At 54.4% G+C, this 18,835-nt stretch overlaps 8 protein-coding genes across 8 annotated transcripts; 3 read left to right on the top strand and 5 right to left on the bottom strand.

Moving 5' to 3' along the window:
• Positions 1-2,729: 2,729 nt before the first annotated feature.
• On the top strand, positions 2,730-3,279 carry MAM_05141 (Deuterolysin metalloprotease family protein; the record flags this gene model as incomplete). The annotated part of the gene is made up of 2 exons (XM_040823939.1): positions 2,730-3,129; positions 3,197-3,279. 2 exons carry the CDS (start codon positions 2,730-2,732, stop codon positions 3,277-3,279), a joined length of 483 nt encoding a protein of 160 aa, XP_040678098.1.
• Positions 3,280-3,386: 107 nt separating this feature from the next.
• MAM_05140 (sulfate permease 2) lies at positions 3,387-5,708 on the bottom strand (the record flags this gene model as incomplete). The annotated part of the gene is made up of 4 exons (XM_040823938.1): positions 3,387-4,498; positions 4,557-5,121; positions 5,194-5,339; positions 5,405-5,708. 4 exons carry the CDS (start codon positions 5,706-5,708, stop codon positions 3,387-3,389), a joined length of 2,127 nt encoding a protein of 708 aa, XP_040678097.1.
• Positions 5,709-7,334: 1,626 nt separating this feature from the next.
• Positions 7,335-9,317, bottom strand: MAM_05139 (alpha-1,2-mannosyltransferase (Alg9); the record flags this gene model as incomplete). The annotated part of the gene is made up of 4 exons (XM_040823937.1): positions 7,335-8,393; positions 8,449-8,868; positions 8,965-9,181; positions 9,250-9,317. The coding sequence occupies 4 exons, from the start codon at positions 9,315-9,317 to the stop codon at positions 7,335-7,337; spliced, it is 1,764 nt and encodes a 587-aa protein (XP_040678096.1).
• Positions 9,318-9,793: 476 nt separating this feature from the next.
• MAM_05138 (H/ACA ribonucleoprotein complex, subunit Gar1/Naf1) lies at positions 9,794-11,488 on the top strand (the record flags this gene model as incomplete). The annotated part of the gene is made up of 1 exon (XM_040823936.1): positions 9,794-11,488. The coding sequence occupies one exon, from the start codon at positions 9,794-9,796 to the stop codon at positions 11,486-11,488; it is 1,695 nt and encodes a 564-aa protein (XP_040678095.1).
• Positions 11,489-11,808: 320 nt separating this feature from the next.
• Positions 11,809-13,137, bottom strand: MAM_05137 (aminopeptidase; the record flags this gene model as incomplete). The annotated part of the gene is made up of 3 exons (XM_040823935.1): positions 11,809-12,072; positions 12,130-12,867; positions 12,958-13,137. The coding sequence occupies 3 exons, from the start codon at positions 13,135-13,137 to the stop codon at positions 11,809-11,811; spliced, it is 1,182 nt and encodes a 393-aa protein (XP_040678094.1).
• Positions 13,138-13,858: 721 nt separating this feature from the next.
• On the top strand, positions 13,859-14,425 carry MAM_05136 (uncharacterized protein; the record flags this gene model as incomplete). Its single annotated transcript, XM_040823934.1, has 1 exon — positions 13,859-14,425. The coding sequence occupies one exon, from the start codon at positions 13,859-13,861 to the stop codon at positions 14,423-14,425; it is 567 nt and encodes a 188-aa protein (XP_040678093.1).
• Positions 14,426-14,648: 223 nt separating this feature from the next.
• MAM_05135 (DNA replication complex GINS protein psf2) lies at positions 14,649-15,320 on the bottom strand (the record flags this gene model as incomplete). The annotated part of the gene is made up of 1 exon (XM_040823933.1): positions 14,649-15,320. The coding sequence occupies one exon, from the start codon at positions 15,318-15,320 to the stop codon at positions 14,649-14,651; it is 672 nt and encodes a 223-aa protein (XP_040678092.1).
• A 1,384-nt stretch (positions 15,321-16,704) lies between these two features.
• On the bottom strand, positions 16,705-17,757 carry MAM_05134 (C6 zinc finger domain protein; the record flags this gene model as incomplete). Its single annotated transcript, XM_040823932.1, has 2 exons — positions 16,705-17,521; positions 17,690-17,757. The coding sequence occupies 2 exons, from the start codon at positions 17,755-17,757 to the stop codon at positions 16,705-16,707; spliced, it is 885 nt and encodes a 294-aa protein (XP_040678091.1).
• Positions 17,758-18,835: the final 1,078 nt, after the last annotated feature.

Raw genomic sequence — 18,835 nt, 5'->3', positions numbered from 1 at the left:
TCGACGGATTTCTTGGCGGCTTTTGGGATACTGTCCTTTTCGTGATGAGCGGCCGACGACGTTAAGCGAGCCAGCCGACTTGGTCTACAACTTTCGGAGCATAATGCATTGTTCTACAAAGGCATTACACCATGCTGGTGGGCTTTGTGTTGGACGTTAACTCACAAACATAAAGCATGGGACCGCATCTCACCCTTTTTGGGTCCGGTCCCCCGCTGGAGCTTGTATTCCAGAACTAGCCAATCAACGCCCCAACTTCTCCCCAAAGAGGAAGATTTGCCCGTGGCACCGGGGCTGGTCCGCCTTGTTAAACTCCGCGATCGGTCTGCAAATCGTGATTTCAGAGCTGCTCGACGTGGTTTTTTTTAGTAACATGTAATCATGGGCCTGGCAAAATCTTCCTGGAACACGCCGAGGCCCGCATACCTATAAATGGCAACTACCCCCAAGAGGATCCTGATGTGAGAAGTACGGTGGAAAAAAGGACGTCCTCGGGCAAAGTATAGAATTACAATAATGAATAGAAATATTTGCTCTTGTTTCATCCTGTGTACTCGTGTACGTTATCCTCAATGCCCCAAACACCCGCCCTAATGCAATCAAACTGATGAACCCATCATCACTGTCGTTTCTTCGTGGTGTATAGATGCAATCGTCTTCACACTATGACCGATGAGTTCTTGTTCTGGGCGTCAATAACGGCGCACTCCACAGCACAGAAAAGATCACCATGAAAAAACGGCCTGTTGACGCCATGGATCGCAGCCATCCGCGGGCTGTCGGCTCTGCTCGAACCATCCCACATCCCAGGTCTCTTCGAGCCGCCTGCGACTGGGGTGGCAGCTCCTTGTGTCCGCTCCTCATCAGTGTCAGTATCCGTAGCACACCGATGCTCGTCCCCAAACGGTCCTTCCTTTTCCGAGAGTGTTGCTGCAATGCTGTAGACTGGCCTCCAATTTCTGACAGCTTCAGGGTTCTCCGCCGTCGGATAACCGAAGCCTGCTACACCCAGTGCGCGTCGCGTCCACCGATTATGAACATTTGCAAAGTGCCACTCCACAGTATCCGGTGCGGAGTGGTGGTCTAGTTGGTTCCTTAAGTTGACGAGACCTTGTATCGAAGTAACGTCGACATGGTTCACTGCCCCAAAATCCAGGACAACAGCCCGCAAGTATGGAAGATGGTGAGCGTTTGGTCTGGGACTACTGCCGCTGGCGTCATTCCAAAGACGGTCGGACTCTTTCTCGTATCTTTTATCGGCAAGTGCTTTGTGCATAAGGTCAGCGGGTACTAACGGGGTTGAGGGCAGGAAACATGGCGGAACGCTGCCACCTTGGTTCCAATTCCCAGTGGAAATAAGAGGCGATTTCTCCAGAGGATTTGGCTAAACTCCATCTCCATGTTTTAAATGTCACGTACGACCGTGGGATTGGGAGGCCTAGTACCAATCTATGCCAGCCTCAGACTGCTTGTGACTAACAATTAAAAGTCGGGGTGCCTTGTTCAGATATCTAGACATCCGTCTAAAGCATGCACAGCCTAGGCGTTGAACTTGACAATGACGTGGGCTAGATCCAATGTTGCTTAATGAAGGGGATAGTGCAGTATACTATGCGTAACAAGTTGACAACAACAACACGGCCGATCCCAGTAGAGCTGCTCCAGTGGCCAAAAGCACGTCAGCACAGACGCAAGATGGCAACTGACACAAGTCCTGTTTTATAGACAACAGACATCCCAGCATCTAGATGGCGCTCGTATCAAAGAGACGTCAGATTTGCTTTCGATTCGTAGTAGTGCTGCTGGCGGCACGCGCCCAGAGTTTCAGTGCAGATAGCGTGTTTTGAATATAGAATGGAGGTGAGTCGATAGGGTCCTTGACCGCACAAGGCCTGATTTCTCACGAGACGTTGGCCTTTGAGAGGATTCAGCCGAGTTGGCAAGATTGCCCCGGAGGCCTGTCGTGTCTCACTAGGCATATATCTCAGGCGCCAAGTGCAACGGTTTGGTCCCACGACTCGGTGCTCAAGAGTGACCCTCGGCAAGTTATTTCTAAACAAGCAAGGCCGGAGCCACAGGCCGGCAGCCTCTGTTGCTTGTGGAGGGTCGTAGCAGTATCAAGTAGAATGGTGGCTGCCATTCCTGATGGAGCTTGTGTCTGAGGGGCCTTTTTCTGCCGGGTTGTAGCATGTAGAGAGAGATATTCACGTACCTGACACACGAAGTTGTCGCAACAAAATTGCGCCACCCTTTATATGCTGTGCGACGGCACGTGGGTACAAACAGGACGCAACTGGCTACAGAGTAGCTCGGCCTTATTCACGGTTCAACTTGAAAATTAAGGGGGTCTGGGCTCTATGCATAACGCTTGGAGGGTCTGCAGAAGTCATGTCAAAGATCTGCAGTCGCGGCATTAACTTGCGTGCTAGAGCTTCCACGAATTTTCTTAAGGCAGACGTTAGGGGAGCGTCTATGCTATTCTTTAGTGACATAATGCTTGTTCTCTCCCCTTTTGCACCAGCTATAAACAAGAACTTGCCTAGTCCTTGTCTCTCCTGCTATGTCCCTTAAATTCTAGCTGATTATAAAGCTCCTTAATGGCCTAGCTTAAGTCAGCAAGAAATCACCTAATGTAATTGCCTATAAAGGTGTCTAACTCTATGTAGCTCTCTACATAATAGGCATTATTGCAAGCGCACTAGAAATTCGACAGCAACTAGAGAGAAACTATGAAATTCATTGCACTTTTTATGGCTTTTAGCCACGCCACTATCACAGCTCTATCTGTAGGCAGCCAGGGCTCCTCTTCACCTAACGCAGCAGGGCGGAACCTGCTCGACAAAGCTGCCACACTCAAGAAACGAGCAGCACTGTCAAACAGCTGTGCCAATCACCAACAAGAGGTCAACAGCAGCCTTAGGTCTTGCGGCGCGAAAGCGACTAAAGCCGCAGACGTCATCTCAGAAGGCCTGACAGGCAGGAATAAGGAGCTCTTTGATCAGTACTTTAGCGGCAACGACCCAAGCACGGTGGCGGAGAACTTTAGAAAGATTGCTGCAGGCTGCAACCCGCAGTCAGGGAACGAGATCACCATCAACTGCCAACCGAATGAGCCATGCGCCAATCCGGGTGGGTCGGGGGAGGCTTACGCCTTGGCACTTCCCGACTCGATACGTCTCTGCAAACCGGCCTTTAGCATGGGAAAATCTGATGGCCTGCAAAAGCGCAACGGCCGGCATCGACGCAAGTTTGGAGGCGGCGGGTGCGGAGAAAGACTAGAAAGCATGGACGACTTGTTGGTGCATGAGATGTCCCATTCGACGTTGGCGACAGATGATGTCGCATTTGACAAATCTGCGATTACAAGCCTTGGCCCGCAAGCTACTCTAAAAAATGCTGATAGCTATGCGCACTTTGCCAAAGACAATGCGAACGGATGCAGACCGATCGGGCGTTCGGGCAACCCCTCGGGTTCGGCTTCCCAGTCTCAACGCGGCGGCAATTTCGAAGGCCAAGGTTTCCAGCCTCCGCCCGGCGGCGATTTCGGAGGCCAAGGTTTCCAGCCTCCGCCCGGCGGCGATCTCGGAGGCCAAGGTTTCCAGCCTCCGCCCGGCGGCGATCTCGGAGGCGATCTCGGAGGCCTGGATTTCCAGCCTCCGCCCGGATACCCTTTGCGTGTTCTGCTTGATGTACTTCCCTAGAGTGTCGGTGTGGTACGCTTGATTGGTGTAATTGAATCCTTCATGGAGTTGGTAAATGAAGACACCGGGATAGGGAGATTCAGCTTTGATGTCGGGATTTGCGGACCCGGATCTGTCCATAGGAACAAATGCATCTGGTGCAGCATGGTATGTTTTGTCGCTGGCGGAATGGTCTCCTCCAAATCCGTTCTGCTTCGCTGCTAAAACTCTCTTGACCTTGACAACTCCCAGAAATTTCCCCCGTGTCCTGGCAAGTCGAATCAACACTAGTGAAATTGAGAGAGCCGTGCCCGCATAGATAGATGCCTCGAGTGACACTAATATAGCCAAAGTGACTCCAACAACCCAAATCAAAAATTCGACGGGTGAGAGTTGCCAATATTTATATAGGGTCCGAGGAGGCGTTAGCAGGTTGCAAACAGCGTGGATGATGAGACCAGCGAGAGCCGCCTTGGGGATAAAGTAGAAGACCCCGGTCAAGGCATACAGTGCAAGAACAAGCACCCCGGCGCTGAAAAGCCCGGCCAAGGGGGTCCTGACTCCTGATTTGGAGAGGACAGCGGAAGCACCAAATGATCCCGTACAGACGTAACCACCAACAAACGGGCTGAGGAGATTTGCGGTGCCAAGGGCCACGACCTCCTGAGACGGGTTAATTGTGTAGTCATATAGCCGACCCATGGCTTTCGCTATGGCAATATGCTCAATCACCAGGATAATGGTCACCGCAGGCAATTTTGATGTTACGTGCTGAAGCAATTTTGTTTCGATTTTCGGCACGCCGGCCCGCTGAAAGCCTGCAGACACAATGTTATACAATGAAACAACAAAATGAAATGTTCTGATGGTCCTTACCCCGCTCTATGTGGCCCACGATGCGGAATTTGGGGCTCAACTCATCCGTGCTTCGATTGGCTAAATAACTGATTAGAGTGAAGAGAAGCATAGTGAAAGTCAACCTCAAAGATGAAATAGAGGACCACATTCGCCTCCTAGCTGGCTGGCGCTGCTCCATCTTGGTACATATCCCGCGAATACCGAAGAGCAATACAATGGAAGAGAGACCAACTGCTGCGTCAAGTTGTATTTGGGGAAGGAGTTTCAACGTTTGAATTATGACTTGATAAGGTGGCGCTCTCGTGTTAACACCAGGGAGACCCAGCAGAGTGGGCGTTTGGGTCGACATGATGGTGATGCTTGCCGCAGTGACGAATGCAGATATGGGAATATAGGGGACAAACTCTATTATCCAGCCCAGACGTAGTAGACCCAGGGAGACAAGAATCGCGCCCGACATCATACTTAGACAGTGGGCAATCTGCTCGTGGGTATAGTCTCCAGTTTCCAGAGTAACTTTATTGATGACTTGCCCAACAAGTAGTGATCCAACTGCAGTAGTCTGAGGCTCGAATGTTAGAAGCTTGACTGGGTATCGCTTCGGTTCCGATTGTTTAGCACAAGGGGTAAAAGAAAAGACGCAACTTGAACTTACACCGATGACAATGTCTTTGGACGTCCCGAAGACCCTGTACAGGACTGCTCCCGTAAAAGAGGTGTATAGGCCATACGACGGCGTCAGATCAGCCAGCGAGGCATACGCCAAAGCTTGAGGGACAACAACCAAGCCAATCGTAATTCCTGTGGGTTCAGATTAACACAGAATTCAGGATTGCCAGCAATACCAACGCAAGGACGCCTCATACCAGCAACCATGTCTCCTGCCAACCATCGAACATTGTATCGTCGAATCCATGACGCAGATGGAAATAGACTAGTAACGTATTGAAGGACTCCTGACCTTGACGGGACCAATTCCTTGAACCACTCTGCCACCGATGGTTCATCCTCTATGTAGACGTCGGCGGGGTCGAGAATTTTTCCCGCTCTCTTGTCCATATCGCTTGGCATCGCAACATAAGGCTCATTGGCATTGATGCCGAGGACCTTGCGGACGAACAGATCAGGAACCTGTTGCAGCGCCCGGACGATGGGGATAAAGCCGGCCATGGCACGTTATCACTACAGCAGGGCTGTCCGACACACAATGTAGTGCACAATGGGAGGATCGGTGCCTAAAATATCCAAGAAAGCCATTCAGGAGCGACATGCAAGTCTTTGGGACAAGCGTTATCCACATCCATAGACCATCAGGGACAACGCATATTGAAACAAAAGAAGCTGGATGAAGGAACAAATAGTGCGGACGAGAGGGACCTTCAAAATTGGTCACCGTACTTATGTACTATGAGGTGCCAAGAGGCGGCAGTCGGGGGGAAGGAGCAAGCCGACGAACGACCAGATTCAAAGGGAAGCCACGAGACGGGTATTGAACATGGAGCAGCAGCGTCAACTGATGCGACCTGCAACCTGCAGCCTGCGACAATCAGACTTCAACCCTCGTCTCGTGACAGACAACCCTTCGTCCCAAGCTCCCAAGCTCCGTGCAGGCATTCCAATGTCATGACCAGGTGCCAAGGACAGCTGTCTCGGTGTGGTCCCTGAGACAGCCGAGCCAATTGCTGAGCAACGGCAGCCCAAGTCGACGGTACAATTTTCGCAACTCGGTACGGGGTACAGAGTAGCGGAATCGACCAGTTTCCGCCATGCCAAGGCGATAAATTGCAGCCCAACAGCAGTGACAGAGTCGGGCGGCCGTGCGGACAGTGTAGCCGTGGGCCGCGGGCCGGCCGTCGGCAGTCGTTGGAAAGTTCATCTGCAGCTCCCTCTGTGCCGTGGCGGATCGTGTTGCGGGTGTCGGTCGCATGGCCGCGGCATGCCGACCCGGCAGCACATCCCTTCATCATGAGTTGCTTCAATATGACGCTGACATTATGCGTAGTCAAAGTTTAGCCCAAGCGCCTAGAAGTGGCGGCCGGACTCCACCTGCAAATGCCGACAGCAAATATCCTGCTGAAGATTGGCCGATGCGTTGTTGGTGTCGAAAATCTGCTTTCATTTGTGCCTGGCATACTCGATTTTGAGAACGGAGTGTGTGCCGTTGGGCAAGGGGGTCCGTCTATGGCAGGGCTTTTTGTTGGCGATTTCCTCTGGCAATGCCACATGCTCAGCCTATGTATATCGGCGACATGCAGTCTTGGAGGACACGCTTCAAATCAGACGTCACTTTGTCTCTAAAACGCCAAGTCTGACTCGCAAATGCCCACTACCCTGCGTCTCGAAAGTCGTAGTTCACTGGTGCTTTTACCAGCCTTTCCTGTCATGACAATGGAATGCCTCGGGGCTGGACAGCGGGCTGAAGACCTTGGAGAATTCAAGACACTTTTACATACGTCCATGTCTGGCCATTCCGTCCGGCCCCGACGACGCAATTCGACGCTGATTGCCATGTTTGGTCCCAGCCTCAGACTCCATGAACTGGAATTCTTGGCAACATCTCTGAGAAGTCGCAAGTTTTGTACAGAGGCCCATTTCGATACTGCACTGTGCCTGGCCATACTGGCCGTGTAACAGACAAGTCTGATGCCACCAATAATAAACAAATGGCATACATTATTTCTTGTCATGGTCTAGATACTTGCCTTTCCGTATACGGCGCCGAGCCAGCTTCTTCGATTCCTACCATCCAAGGAGGACCCACGAGGTGTGCACATTCGAACCAAACTGCAACCTCTTTTAGGCCCCCTTACGATGTAGCAAGCAATGCTGCCCCCACCTTCTTCTAAACTTCTGTGGTACGACCTCCAATTCAGGGATCCATAAGGTCCTCGCCAAGACATGCGTGTTGGCAGCATCCAAGAATGGCCTACATTGGACCACCTCCCACGTGTCCTTGTCTGCTATGTAATCCGGCTCGTTCGGGGGCAAGGGCTCTGTCCGAAGAGGAAACTGGGTGTCGACCAGGAATGAGCACGCCCTGACGTCGACGTACTTGCCGGGATCCTCCTCATTTCGATCATTGAAGCCGCTGGTTGGAAGCCACGTACCACTCCAGAAGCCAAATCCAATCTTGGCTTCGGAGAATTCACCGGGCAAAAGACCCCGGAATTCAGACCGAATAAATTTGGCATGCATATCCCGTGGCAGGAAGTAAGACGATGGAAAGCGATACCACTCCTTCCCGAAACACACGAGATCTTCTTCCCTGCCCAGCGGTGGCTGGCCGTGACTTGACTGCCAAAGCCGCGAGTAAATGCTCAACGGAGCATAGTACGCAGAGTAAATGCCGTAGAGCCTAGCGAGACTGACATCGAAAGCCAAGAGCATCACAGCACTGACGGCCAAGAACTTTAGTCGAGCCGGAATCTTTCCAGCAATTGTGCTAGGGTTGGTACTTCCAATAGCGGCCAACACGATGTGAAGCGCAATACCAGCATTCAGTGCCAGGAATGGATACACGGGATACATGAATCTCTCTTCCTTGTGAGGCTGTGCTGTGAAGATGGCCAGCCACATATAGAAGGGCGCAACGAACACAACTGTACGCAGGCCTGACTGGAAACCTTGTCCAGATGGTGAAATGACTTTCTGAAGCAGGAATAATGGCAAGGCCAGCAGCGCCAGGATGAACCAAATGTTAAAGTTGAGCAACAGATTCTTGAAATAGAATGTCCAGGGCTCGGTTCCGTACAACTCAGGGCCCCCCGTCGACGAGAAGATGTTGTACTTGACAATATTCCAGCTGACGACGGCAATCTTCTTATAGAAGAAGAGGTTGATCAAGAAATCAAAAAACTGTAGCCTGTTAGACTCGGCCACTTGGCGAACACGGCATGGACAGAGAGCTCACCAAAACAATTAAGCCTGCAATCACTCCACGGAAGCACCGGATAATGGCCTCAATGAAGGCGTCCTTATCACTGAAGCACACAAGAACCAGCTCTTCCAAGACGTAGGGAGCGCAGAGCGCTGAAGCAAACGGCCATCCGAGAACCCCCGCCAGAGCAAACCAGAAGATACCATGCGCAGTCTTAATTCCGCCGCGCCAGTTCATAAATGACGCCGCGCCAAGCATGCACATGTACATGGCAAAGCTCGACGGCAGAAAAGACGCACTGGCGTGAAAGTTCCCGGGACTAATGACAGTCGCTATCAGAAAAAACATGCCGATTCTGCCGTTCATAGTCAGGCTGATGGCTTTAAACATGACGGTTTGGCAGATGGCACAGACGAAGGCAAGGCCGTATCGGATAAAGTAGAATTCGGATACCTAACATGGTCAGATGCAAGATCGGAGCCGTTCTGCGTGACACGCCATGCTTGCCTTTGACGACTGAGGCAACAATCTGCGAATACTCCCAAGTACTGAATGGAGCCCGACGTAGAGCCAGCTCCGGATAGCGTAGTCTGGTGAATACTCCCAAGTCTGCAAGCCATAGCCGTGGGAGAGGTAATGCGCTGGCTCCCAGTAGTTGAACGTCTCATCGCAATCTTGAATGGGAGCAAACAGGGCTGCAACCATACCCGCGGCGAAGAAGACGTAAAATGCGGTGATGGGCTCAATTGGATAAAGGCCCTTGCGTCTATCACAACAAGTCAAATCAGCATTTCTCATGCTCATGCAAAGGCGAAAAAAGCAAGTCAGACGGACTTCTTCTTGGCATGGCTCGAGGCCGGATGCTCAAACTGCCGCTGACTTGGCGGCGGATTTGGCGCCATGACGGCGAGCAGCAACAAGCGATGAAGCTGCTGGATGGATGGATGGACGGATGGATGTTGGGAGGTGCACGTGTGTACTCGTTCCGTTGGGACTCGGGAGTCTAGTTGCCAGAATGGCGTAACGGTAAGGCTCAGGTGAGGCCGGGAAATGCACACCGAGGACCCACCGATTGACCTTGATTTTTTTTTTTTCTCCCCGTTGCTAAATCCAAGTCCAAGAATGACGTGGTCAAAATTCTTCAGTCCTCCATAACTACAACAGCCTTGTAGGCAAGCCAATTATTTCCTGTATACCAGCTGGCGCATGCTTCATCTTTCGTCACTTTCTCCATCTCCGCAGAGCAGTTTTGCGCAGACTGCCGCAAAACCCCCCTCACAATCAATATCCGTCCCGCGCCCATCGACCAGCTACGGCTCTTGGAAGGATTCGAATAACATAGCCGGAAGCTCGCCTTCCCGCGCATCGCCACCCCAGCATGTCCGGCTTTCAAATCCCTGGCCTGGGGCAAGCCAAGCCCAACGAGACATTACCACCTCTCCCTGCGGATACACCCACCGCAGCAGCCAGTGTCGCCGCAACAGCATCACCTCCCGCCATATCAGGACCAAACGCAACCTCTCAGCCCACGCAGGACAAGACGGACGAGCACAGCACTCTTCGCGCAGACGCCACGCCCCAAGCCGACGACGAAGCCGACGCCATGGCCGTCGACCAGCCCGATAGCCCGCCATTCCTGACCGGCGCTCTCGAAGCCGCCCTCGGAGGCCTGGGCAACACCGACGATGCGCCAGAGCAACTCCCGCCACAGGCCGACGGCGCCGCGCCCCAGAGCGATCAGGGCGAACACCCCGAATGGGAAATCGACTCCTCCCCGTACGAGTCATCCTCCGAGTTGAGCAGCTCGGACTCATCATCCGACGAAGACTCAGGCGACGAAGGCTACGAGCCCCTCGGCGTTGAAGAGACGGCCCGCCTGCTCATGGAAGCAGAAGGCGGGTCCGAGGACGAGGGCGATCGTGGCAAAGGCTCAAGCGCGGCTCGACTACGCACCAAGAACGAAGTCGCAGAGGAAATCATACCCAAGCCAGACATCACCATCACCGACGACATGAAGATCGAAGAGCTCGGCACCATCGAAAACATCATCGACAACATCATGCTCATAAAGGCAATCACCCCAGGCGAATACCAGGTCCTCGACGCAGGATCCGTCCTCTGCACCGCCGAGCGCGTCGTCATTGGCGCCGTGGCCGAGACCATGGGCAAGGTCCTCCAGCCCATGTACACGGTCTACTTCGCCTCTGAGCAGGAAATCAAAGACTCAGCCCTGCAAGTCGGCGACAAGGTCTTCTACCCCGTCGGCCACGCATCCTACGTCTTCACCCAGCCGCTGAAGAACATCAAGGGCTCGGACGCGAGCAATCTGCACGACGAAGAGGTCGGCGACGACGAGATGGAGTTTTCAGACGACGAGAGGGAGGCAGAGTACAAGAGGTCGTTGAAGCAGAAGAAGAAGGACAAGTGGAAGAGCAAGCACGAGGCAAAGGCCGGCGGCGGCGGCGGCAGAGAAGCGCACCCCTCGAGTCGGCGGGTCCCTGCGGACGGTGGGTTAGCGGACGGTGGGTTAAACTACGATGACGACGGCCCGTACAAGCCGCTGACTCGGCCTCCCGGCTTTGGCAGCGGTCCTGCGTCTGGCGAGTCGCACGAGCCCGCTCCTCGGTCTGGGTCCGGACGAGGCCGCGACGCCGATGCCAGAGGCAGAGCCGGTCGAGGCAGAGGGGCGGGAAGAGGAGGCGGCCGGGGCGGACACGGCAGCTCGTCGAGGGATGGATATTCCCTCCCTCCACAGGGCAGCCAGAAGTACTCTCCGCAGAATCCTAGTCAGCCCCCTGCCCAGCAAGCGCCTGCTCCGCCCGCCGTGCACAGTCTTGGTTTTCAGTTCCCTGCTTGGCCGCAGCCGCCGGCGGCTCAGGCACAATATCCCGTTCTGCCTCCGCCCCCTCCTCCGGGGTGGCCGGCGCAGGGTCTAGGTCAGGCAGGTGCTTCAAATGCATTTGTCAACCCTGCGTTTGTAGCGGCGCTGATGAGCCAGATGCAGCAGCAGAATGAGCAGCAAGCTTGGAGCAGTCAACAGCAACCGCCGCCCAATGGTGGTCAGAGTCGGTAGGATGTTTGTATAGATGGCTTGAGGGGCTGTCGGCTCACTTGGGTTCGAGAAATTAAAAAGAAGACTTGGGTATGACAAATCGGCGTTTGGATATGGCAAGGTTGGAGTCTTGCCTCTCGGCACATGGCACCTTCTGAAACAGACATTCATGGAAACGGCGTTTTGGAAACTTGATGGCGCGCAAAATCCAATCTTCAAATACGAACTTGCACAAAAAAGTTCCATTTCCATAGGTTTATACGTGTATGATACCCTCGGTTTCTGTACAGTTTGCTCTCAAGTATCCATCTCTTGTCTTCAGTCAAGTGTCTGCGAGTACTCTACAGTTCGTCGTCCCCCTCGTACCCCTTTGTAAATTTATGAAAACCAAGCTCGTAAACAAGGCCAAGGGTCATGCGAGCATGTTGCAGCATGTGGTCGAATGAAAGAAACTTTATGAGGTCAGACGTCGTGTGAATGTTAGGGTCGGATTTGTCGAAGGACGATTCGATGACAAAGGCTGACGGATATCCAGCCTTGGAAGCTGAAGCGTGATCGGAACACGCGTAGCCGCACTTTGTCTCGACCCAAGGGATAGTGCAGTACTGCAGCGCTGTCAGTTTCAGGTCGGCCACGACGGACACGGATGACGGTATGCATACCTGCTCAATGACCGTCTTGATGAACTTGGTCAGGCCAGGGTGAACATAATCAACGACGACGCCGACGCTCTCGGGAAGACCTGCGTCTAGGGTGCCTTTGACGTAGCCAGTCATGTCCTGCTGCAGCATGGCCTTGACATCGCGCCGCTGCTTCTCGTACTCGCGGAAGATGGCCTGGCTACCGAGCAGACCGCCCTCCTCGGCACTGTACCAGTGGAACTCGATGGTGTTGACGGCCTTGCCGTCCACGACGTCCTTGGACTTGAGCAAAGCTCGGAAGACCTCCATTATGGTGACGGTGCCGCTGCCGTCGTCGTCAGCCCCGGGGGCAGCAAGGATAGGAAGCCACAGGTTGATGGAATCCTGATGGGCACCAACGACGATGGTGCTGTTGGTCTGTCCGGGGATGGTAGCAATTACAGAGTGCTGCTTCCAGGTGTGAGGAAAGCTCTTGGCGGTGACGGTGTCGCGGGCACCGGCCTCCGTGATGATCTGGTTGACCTTTTCCAGCACCCAGTTGGAAGACTCCAGGCCCCAGTCGGAGTTGTAGTATCGCGTGTGAAAGCTAGACAGCTTTTCGAGATTGGCCTTCATGGACGCCTTGTCGAGGTTCGTCGCCAGGCTCTTGACCTCGTCGCGCTTGACGCACTTGCTTGGGAATACGACAGACGCCCCGTTTCGCAGAGTCTGGGCGCCCAAGTCCCTGGAGGCGGTGATGTCCATGAAGCGCTGGCCATTCTGCCATGCGCCAACCACAGCGGCGGTTAGCATTCCACCAAGGCGCCGCCTTTGCTTTAAGCGGCCGCGTGCGGCGTCGGGTGTACTTACCCGTCTAAGCTCCCACTTCTGGTCCTCCGTCACCCATTGCGTCTTGCCTGGAGCGGTCTCGATGAGGAAGGTTGGCTCATTTGGGTCGAGGACAACGTTGTCGGCCTCGTTGGGCTCAACGAAGCGTGCAGTGGCAGCAGGCACGCATGCCGCCAGTACAGAAAGCCGGGAGAATCTCATGTTTGGACTATGAACCCAGCGAGTCGCAGCTGGAGTGTCTGCGAGCGCGTGTGAGGAGTGGGTGATGTTGGCAGGATGCGGGTTGAGGTTGGCTGGTTGCACAGCGTGCCGGGTGATGAGACGGAAGCACAAGCAGAGGCAGCAGTCAGGCGGCCATGGCGACGTGCGGAGCCCCTCCCCGCCGCCCCACGGGGTCTGACGCGGCGTGCCTGGCGGACGGGAACTCGCGCTGCTGTACTCCGTAGGCTGAGCCGGCGGTCTGGTCTGTCTGTCCCGCGTTGCGCCCAGCTCCGTCTATCTGCGTCCATGTGCGCCGTCCCTTCCTCGGCCACTACGCCAAGCAAAACCCCGTCTCCAAATTGCAAAGTGCACATCTCGGCATGTTTTTTTAGTACACTCTGGCTACTCCGTATCGTGTTAGCATGCCTCGCTAGCTGGAGCTTCGTTGCTTGAAATTTTGTTTCTTTTCTGTTCTTTCTTTCTTTCTCTTTTCTTTAAAAATATAAATCTAACCCTTAGCCCGCGTGCGATGGCAGCACGTACGCACTCGGCCTACATCGACGCATCACCCTCTTGCGTATAAATAGACCCCGGGTGATTCTCAAACCTGGACACCACAGTCTAAAAGCAACACTCAAAGCCGGGAATCCTCTCCCCCTCTCCTTCGGCCAGAAGCTCGGCTCCGTATAATAAACTGCTCGCCGCTTCGCCAGCAGACGGCATGGCTCTCCTGACAACCACCGTCCGGGGCCTCCTCAGCCTCCTCATGCTCCAGGTGGCCGCCTGCTGGGTCCTGGATCCCGCCTACGGAGACGGAGTCTTCCAGTTCACATACGAAATAGGACACGGCAGCCGGCCGGATCTGCTCAACATCAGCCAGTACAAAATCGACCACAACCGGCCTCCGCCGTATGCCAAGAACGAAACCCGGCTCCCGGCGGCTTTGACACACAAGAAATGCTTCCATGGCTCCGATCACGACCTGGATCGAGGCGACCTTGACCTCGCGAAAAGGGGTCTGATGAACTGGTGCGAGCGGTACACCCCTTTTCCGAGCTCAATCGTCATATCTGTCGTCAACAACGCGACGGTATACGCTGCCTTCTCCTACACTGATCGTGGCGTCACGTACATAGCCAGCGACCCGATTTGCTCGGCCCGGGGTATTGATCGGGCGTGGGCGTCCATGGATAAGAAGTGCGGATCGAATAAATGGGCATCCGCCCACGTCTGGTTTCTGGAGAGGGAATACGGACGGGCGAGAAGGGGGACAAGGATTTGGAGCTAGACTGGGACTCGGGGAGCAGACGTCGGTCGAGGAGCGCATCATGTAGCGGCAATTGCTTGCGTCGTCTTGAACGAGCCCGATTTTCCATCATCGTCATTGTAGCCTCTTTTTTATTTTCGTTTTTTCGACGTGACTTACAGCCTGTTCTGCAAAGTGCCGGGCCAGGGCCGCAAGCCAGCAACGACTGGCAGCCATCGACCAACAAACCTAGAGCCGGTTTGTCTCATAAGCCCATGCCATCATCACTGGGTTCATCGTCACCATCACCCCGCTCATCCTCTTCCTCCTCTCGCCTCATAGCCTCAGCACTCGCCCCAATCTTCCTCACGCCCTCGACCACACCCGTGACAAACCCCCTACTCTCCGCCAGCTCCATGGCGCCCACACCTCTCAAGCTCATCACCCCGTCGACGCCGGTTTCCAACTGCGCCGTACTGCTTCTCATCTTGGCCGCGCGAACCTCCTGCAGGTCCCTCAACAACGATCGCACCTCCGATGCCGAGACAATATCGTCACCCGCGTGGGCGAGCAGCATCTCTGCCAGTTCGAACCAGTGGTAAGGCAACGCCCCCGACGGAGCGTCGGCCGTGCATGACGGTAGAAACGGAGGAGACAGAATCGCCTCCTTGCCGGAGAGGTCGTTTATGCGCGTGGCGTTGCCGAAAGAGTCGGCGCGCGAGCGCGGCGGAGGGGGAGGAGCCCATCCCTTGGTGTCGACAGTGGTTTCGTGGTGGATAACGTCGCGAAGGGAGTCGGGATGCATCCATGGCGGCGGTACGATGTTGGCACGGCGTTGCTTTTTGAGCAGCAGCGCCAGCCAGAGGGGGAGATCGCTTCTTCGGGGGGGACGCAGCTGAGGCGTTTGGCCCTGCGATCCCGAATCAGCTTGGACCATGGAGCAGTGTTGGAAACTGGCGCGCGGGGGACGTTTCGCGCGTCGACAAGCTGAGGCTGTCAATACGTACGGAGAGGAGATGGATGCTCTCTAGTCGCTGTCTCGGGACGACGGTCACGAGCTCCATCTCACATAGAAAGGCCACCTCTGAGGGAACCAGGCCCGGGGGTAGAGGCAAGGCCATGATTGATGGGACGGCCACCGCCAGGCGTGTGTGGTCGCGTTGTGCGCGCAGAGTGATGCGACATTGGGGAATTCTGGCGTTTGGATTGACGTAGCACTTGAAAGTTGAGACGTGCCTCTCTTGGGGCAGGTTCGGGTCGATGCACGCCCCTCGCCCCTCGCCCTGAGTACTTACTTACCAAGTACGAAGTGCGTAGAAAATACTCGGTACCGCTGCTGATTTCAGGGGGCTTACGGAGTACCACGGTACTGGGAAGTACCTGTCGATGGGCGTCGTTCAGGTAGGACCCCACCATTAAAAATGTACTCCGTTCATTCATGCGCGTGCACAACCAGACGACACGCCAGACACTTCGTTGACCCACCACGGCCGATCCGTCACTTGTCGGCCCTCTCGACTCCGCTCCCCTCCGATGCCCCGTCCCGACGGGCGTGTATCCAAGTTCATCCGTTCGGAGTACCGCGGTCAGCCCTTGTTCCGGCCTGCAGGCAACCCCATGATCCCAGAGTGTGCGGCAGTTGCACAGTCCAATCGCCGTGTGCATTGTCACCTCAGTCATGCCCAAGGCTGGTCAAGAGTCAAGACCGTGAGTCACGGTTGACGTCATGCGCGACCACCGGAGAGGTTGTGCATCCGGATGTCTTGAGATTCCCGGCCTCGGCACAGTCACAAGACAGACCGGGGACGGTCAGAATGTGAAGGCTGTGCAGCAACACACTGTTGTGGTTGTAAAAGGCAAGACGTTGCGTTGCACACAGCAGGCCGCAGTGAGAATTCTCTGCCGGTCCGGACCGTTGGGATTCGATTCGGCATGAACCGAGGAAACCCGACCGAGGCCATTTTCGGGTGATTCCACCAATGCAGTCCTACAGGCTGGCATGGTATGCTTGGTCGTGGTACAAATCTGGGCGGCTAACGGAGCAACATCAGCTTTTAACTTCATAGACCGGTGGATGTATGGCCGTGGAGCCCTGGTTATCATCGCCAAATCTTCCCAGCCACTCCAGCAATACATAATGCTCATCTAAATCGTAAGAGTTTGAACCCCGCTCCGCCTTGTCTCCCTTTAAAATTCCCCAGGATAAAAACAAATTTTGGGTTTCATCACCACTTGAATCACGCCACGCTAGCAAGAGACAACAAGTCAATGAGTAGAGAGAATTAGCCCCCATCCCATGAAAAGCAGGGCAAACATGCCCATTATACCATTAGCGTATCCAAGATGCTGCCGCCCTCGTCGCCTCCGTATTGGTGAGCCCCATCGAGCGCGAACCCACGAGCTTGCTGGGCAAGATATCGTAGAACGTTTCGAAGCTCCTTGCGAAATCCTTGGACGCCATTGTATTCGGGGCTGATCTCCTCCAAAATCTTTTGTCCACTGTGCAGATGAGCCTGTGCGGCCTCCCGATCTCCATTTATTGCCTCAAATATGACAAAGAACATGCAGCATACGGCCGTCTCGCGGAGATCGGTATACCCCGTCGTCGCCCGCCTGGCTTCTTGCAGGGCGCGTCCATAGCTTGATAGAGCCTCTCCGTAATGGTCCCTCTCGATGACGTTTCCCGCGCCTACCACCGTAGGGCCTTTGGCAAGTAAAAGGACATGGACTGCCACGTTGGCATACCGAATAGCGAGGTTCTCTTGGACAAGCTGAGGAAGAGTCAAAGCCCAGAATGTGTCGTCAAAGGTAGGACAAGCAGCCGGAACGCTGAAATGGGGTCCTGTGGGCTGTGTTGGGCAGCTCGGCCATCCGTATGAGCTCAGTTGGGAATCTATTAATTCTGGAGGCGAGAGATTCTCGGGGAGTTGAAATTGCCAGCCAGAATCATACAGAGGGAGCTCTAGTTCCTCGGGAGATGACGTGCTGTCAAATTCGGGACTTGGCGGCGTCAAAACAGTCTGCTTGACAGAAGTCTTCGACTGAGCGAGGATGGGCTCGTAGCCGCCACAAAAGCCAGCCCATTTGATACAGTTCTTGCAAGCCGGCTTTGTTTCATCGCATTTCACATGCCGTCTCCTGTTGTATGTATTAGTAACTTTACAAGCGGATGGGCGTTTGAGGTAAATCGTTCTTACTTGCCTATGGCGCATGTTAGCCTTTATTTGTCATCGTTGGACAAGGAGATTGAAGACATGGGACAAATGGAAGAACAACATTCAAGACCTGGACTTACAAGTAACGCACCCGGTCCGCACTTTGGCGAACTTGGCACGCGTCGCGCGCTTTCGCTTGGCGATAGGAAAGCTCGTCATGAGGAGTCCTTTATTCAGACTCCTGGCAGGAGGCAGGGGTTAGAACAGGTCCTGGAGATTGACGGGTTCGAATATGGCTCACTGGTCGATTTGTTGTGCTGGAGAATCGTCAGGCATCCCGACAGACGATGGTGTCAGTACCAACTGATTAATGGTGAACGCGAGTATAGACCAATCCTCAATGCCAGGAAGTGAAGAAATCTCAACGGTTTTATTTACACAAGGAAGAATTACTGGGTGAATAGAATGCCAGAACATGGAGGCTTGGAGAAGACGCCATGCCGAGATATGTTTTTATTAAATCTTTGGAGAACCGCGGCCATGAAACCCGATTCCCCTCGCATCCAGGCAGCTGGCTACCCAGAATCTTGGGGGCTGAGCCAGCCACGAGAGAAATCGCTGTAACCTTACAGTCGGGACACTTGAAGATGGGGGTGCGCGTTGGGTGTGATGTTGGTACGTCACTCATTTCGACAGGGGAGAGGGCCAGTATTCCACGATAGACGCATTGGGTAGGTCGACCGACAAGAAGGGATGAAGCCTCAGCGACCAAAGGAGGAAGCTATTGGCCACGAGGGACAGTGACAAGTGACAAAAATGCCACGTCGGGGGCCACCCATGCGCCATGGTCGTTGGGCGTAGTCTCGACATTGGAGTCCAGATGTCTCAATTCGCACCCCCTTGGAGATTGACAAACGCCATAGTCCGTCCGCATCAGCCCTATAAGGTGGATCCTTCCACCGACAGGAGATTTCTGACAAGGGGGGAATTGGAAGCTCTGGAAAGCCAGCAGACAAGCAGCATCAAGGGGGTGCTGACAGGTTGTCACGGCAGTATTTCTCCGTACACACGCGTACTGCGTATCCAGGTCCCTGATATCCTGTCTGACACTCCGTACTCCGTACTCTGGAGTTCAACCGTCCCAAGGTCGCCCCAAGGTTTCAGACGGCGGATGCTTGATGGCCAATGCCACCGGCCATCCATGGGGGCGGCTCGATCTGAAAGGCCTCCCAAAAAGAGCGATATTATGGTTGTCGCAACAGGGCGTCGACATGTGCCGACGGGGCCCAGTTCGAGC

This window comes from Metarhizium album (assembly GCF_000804445.1).
Source record: "Metarhizium album ARSEF 1941 chromosome Unknown scaffold_12, whole genome shotgun sequence".
Classification (NCBI taxonomy): Eukaryota; Fungi; Ascomycota; class Sordariomycetes; order Hypocreales; family Clavicipitaceae; genus Metarhizium; species Metarhizium album.
Note: the sequence above shows the minus strand (reverse complement) of the source record. Positions and strands in the feature narration are given on the sequence as shown.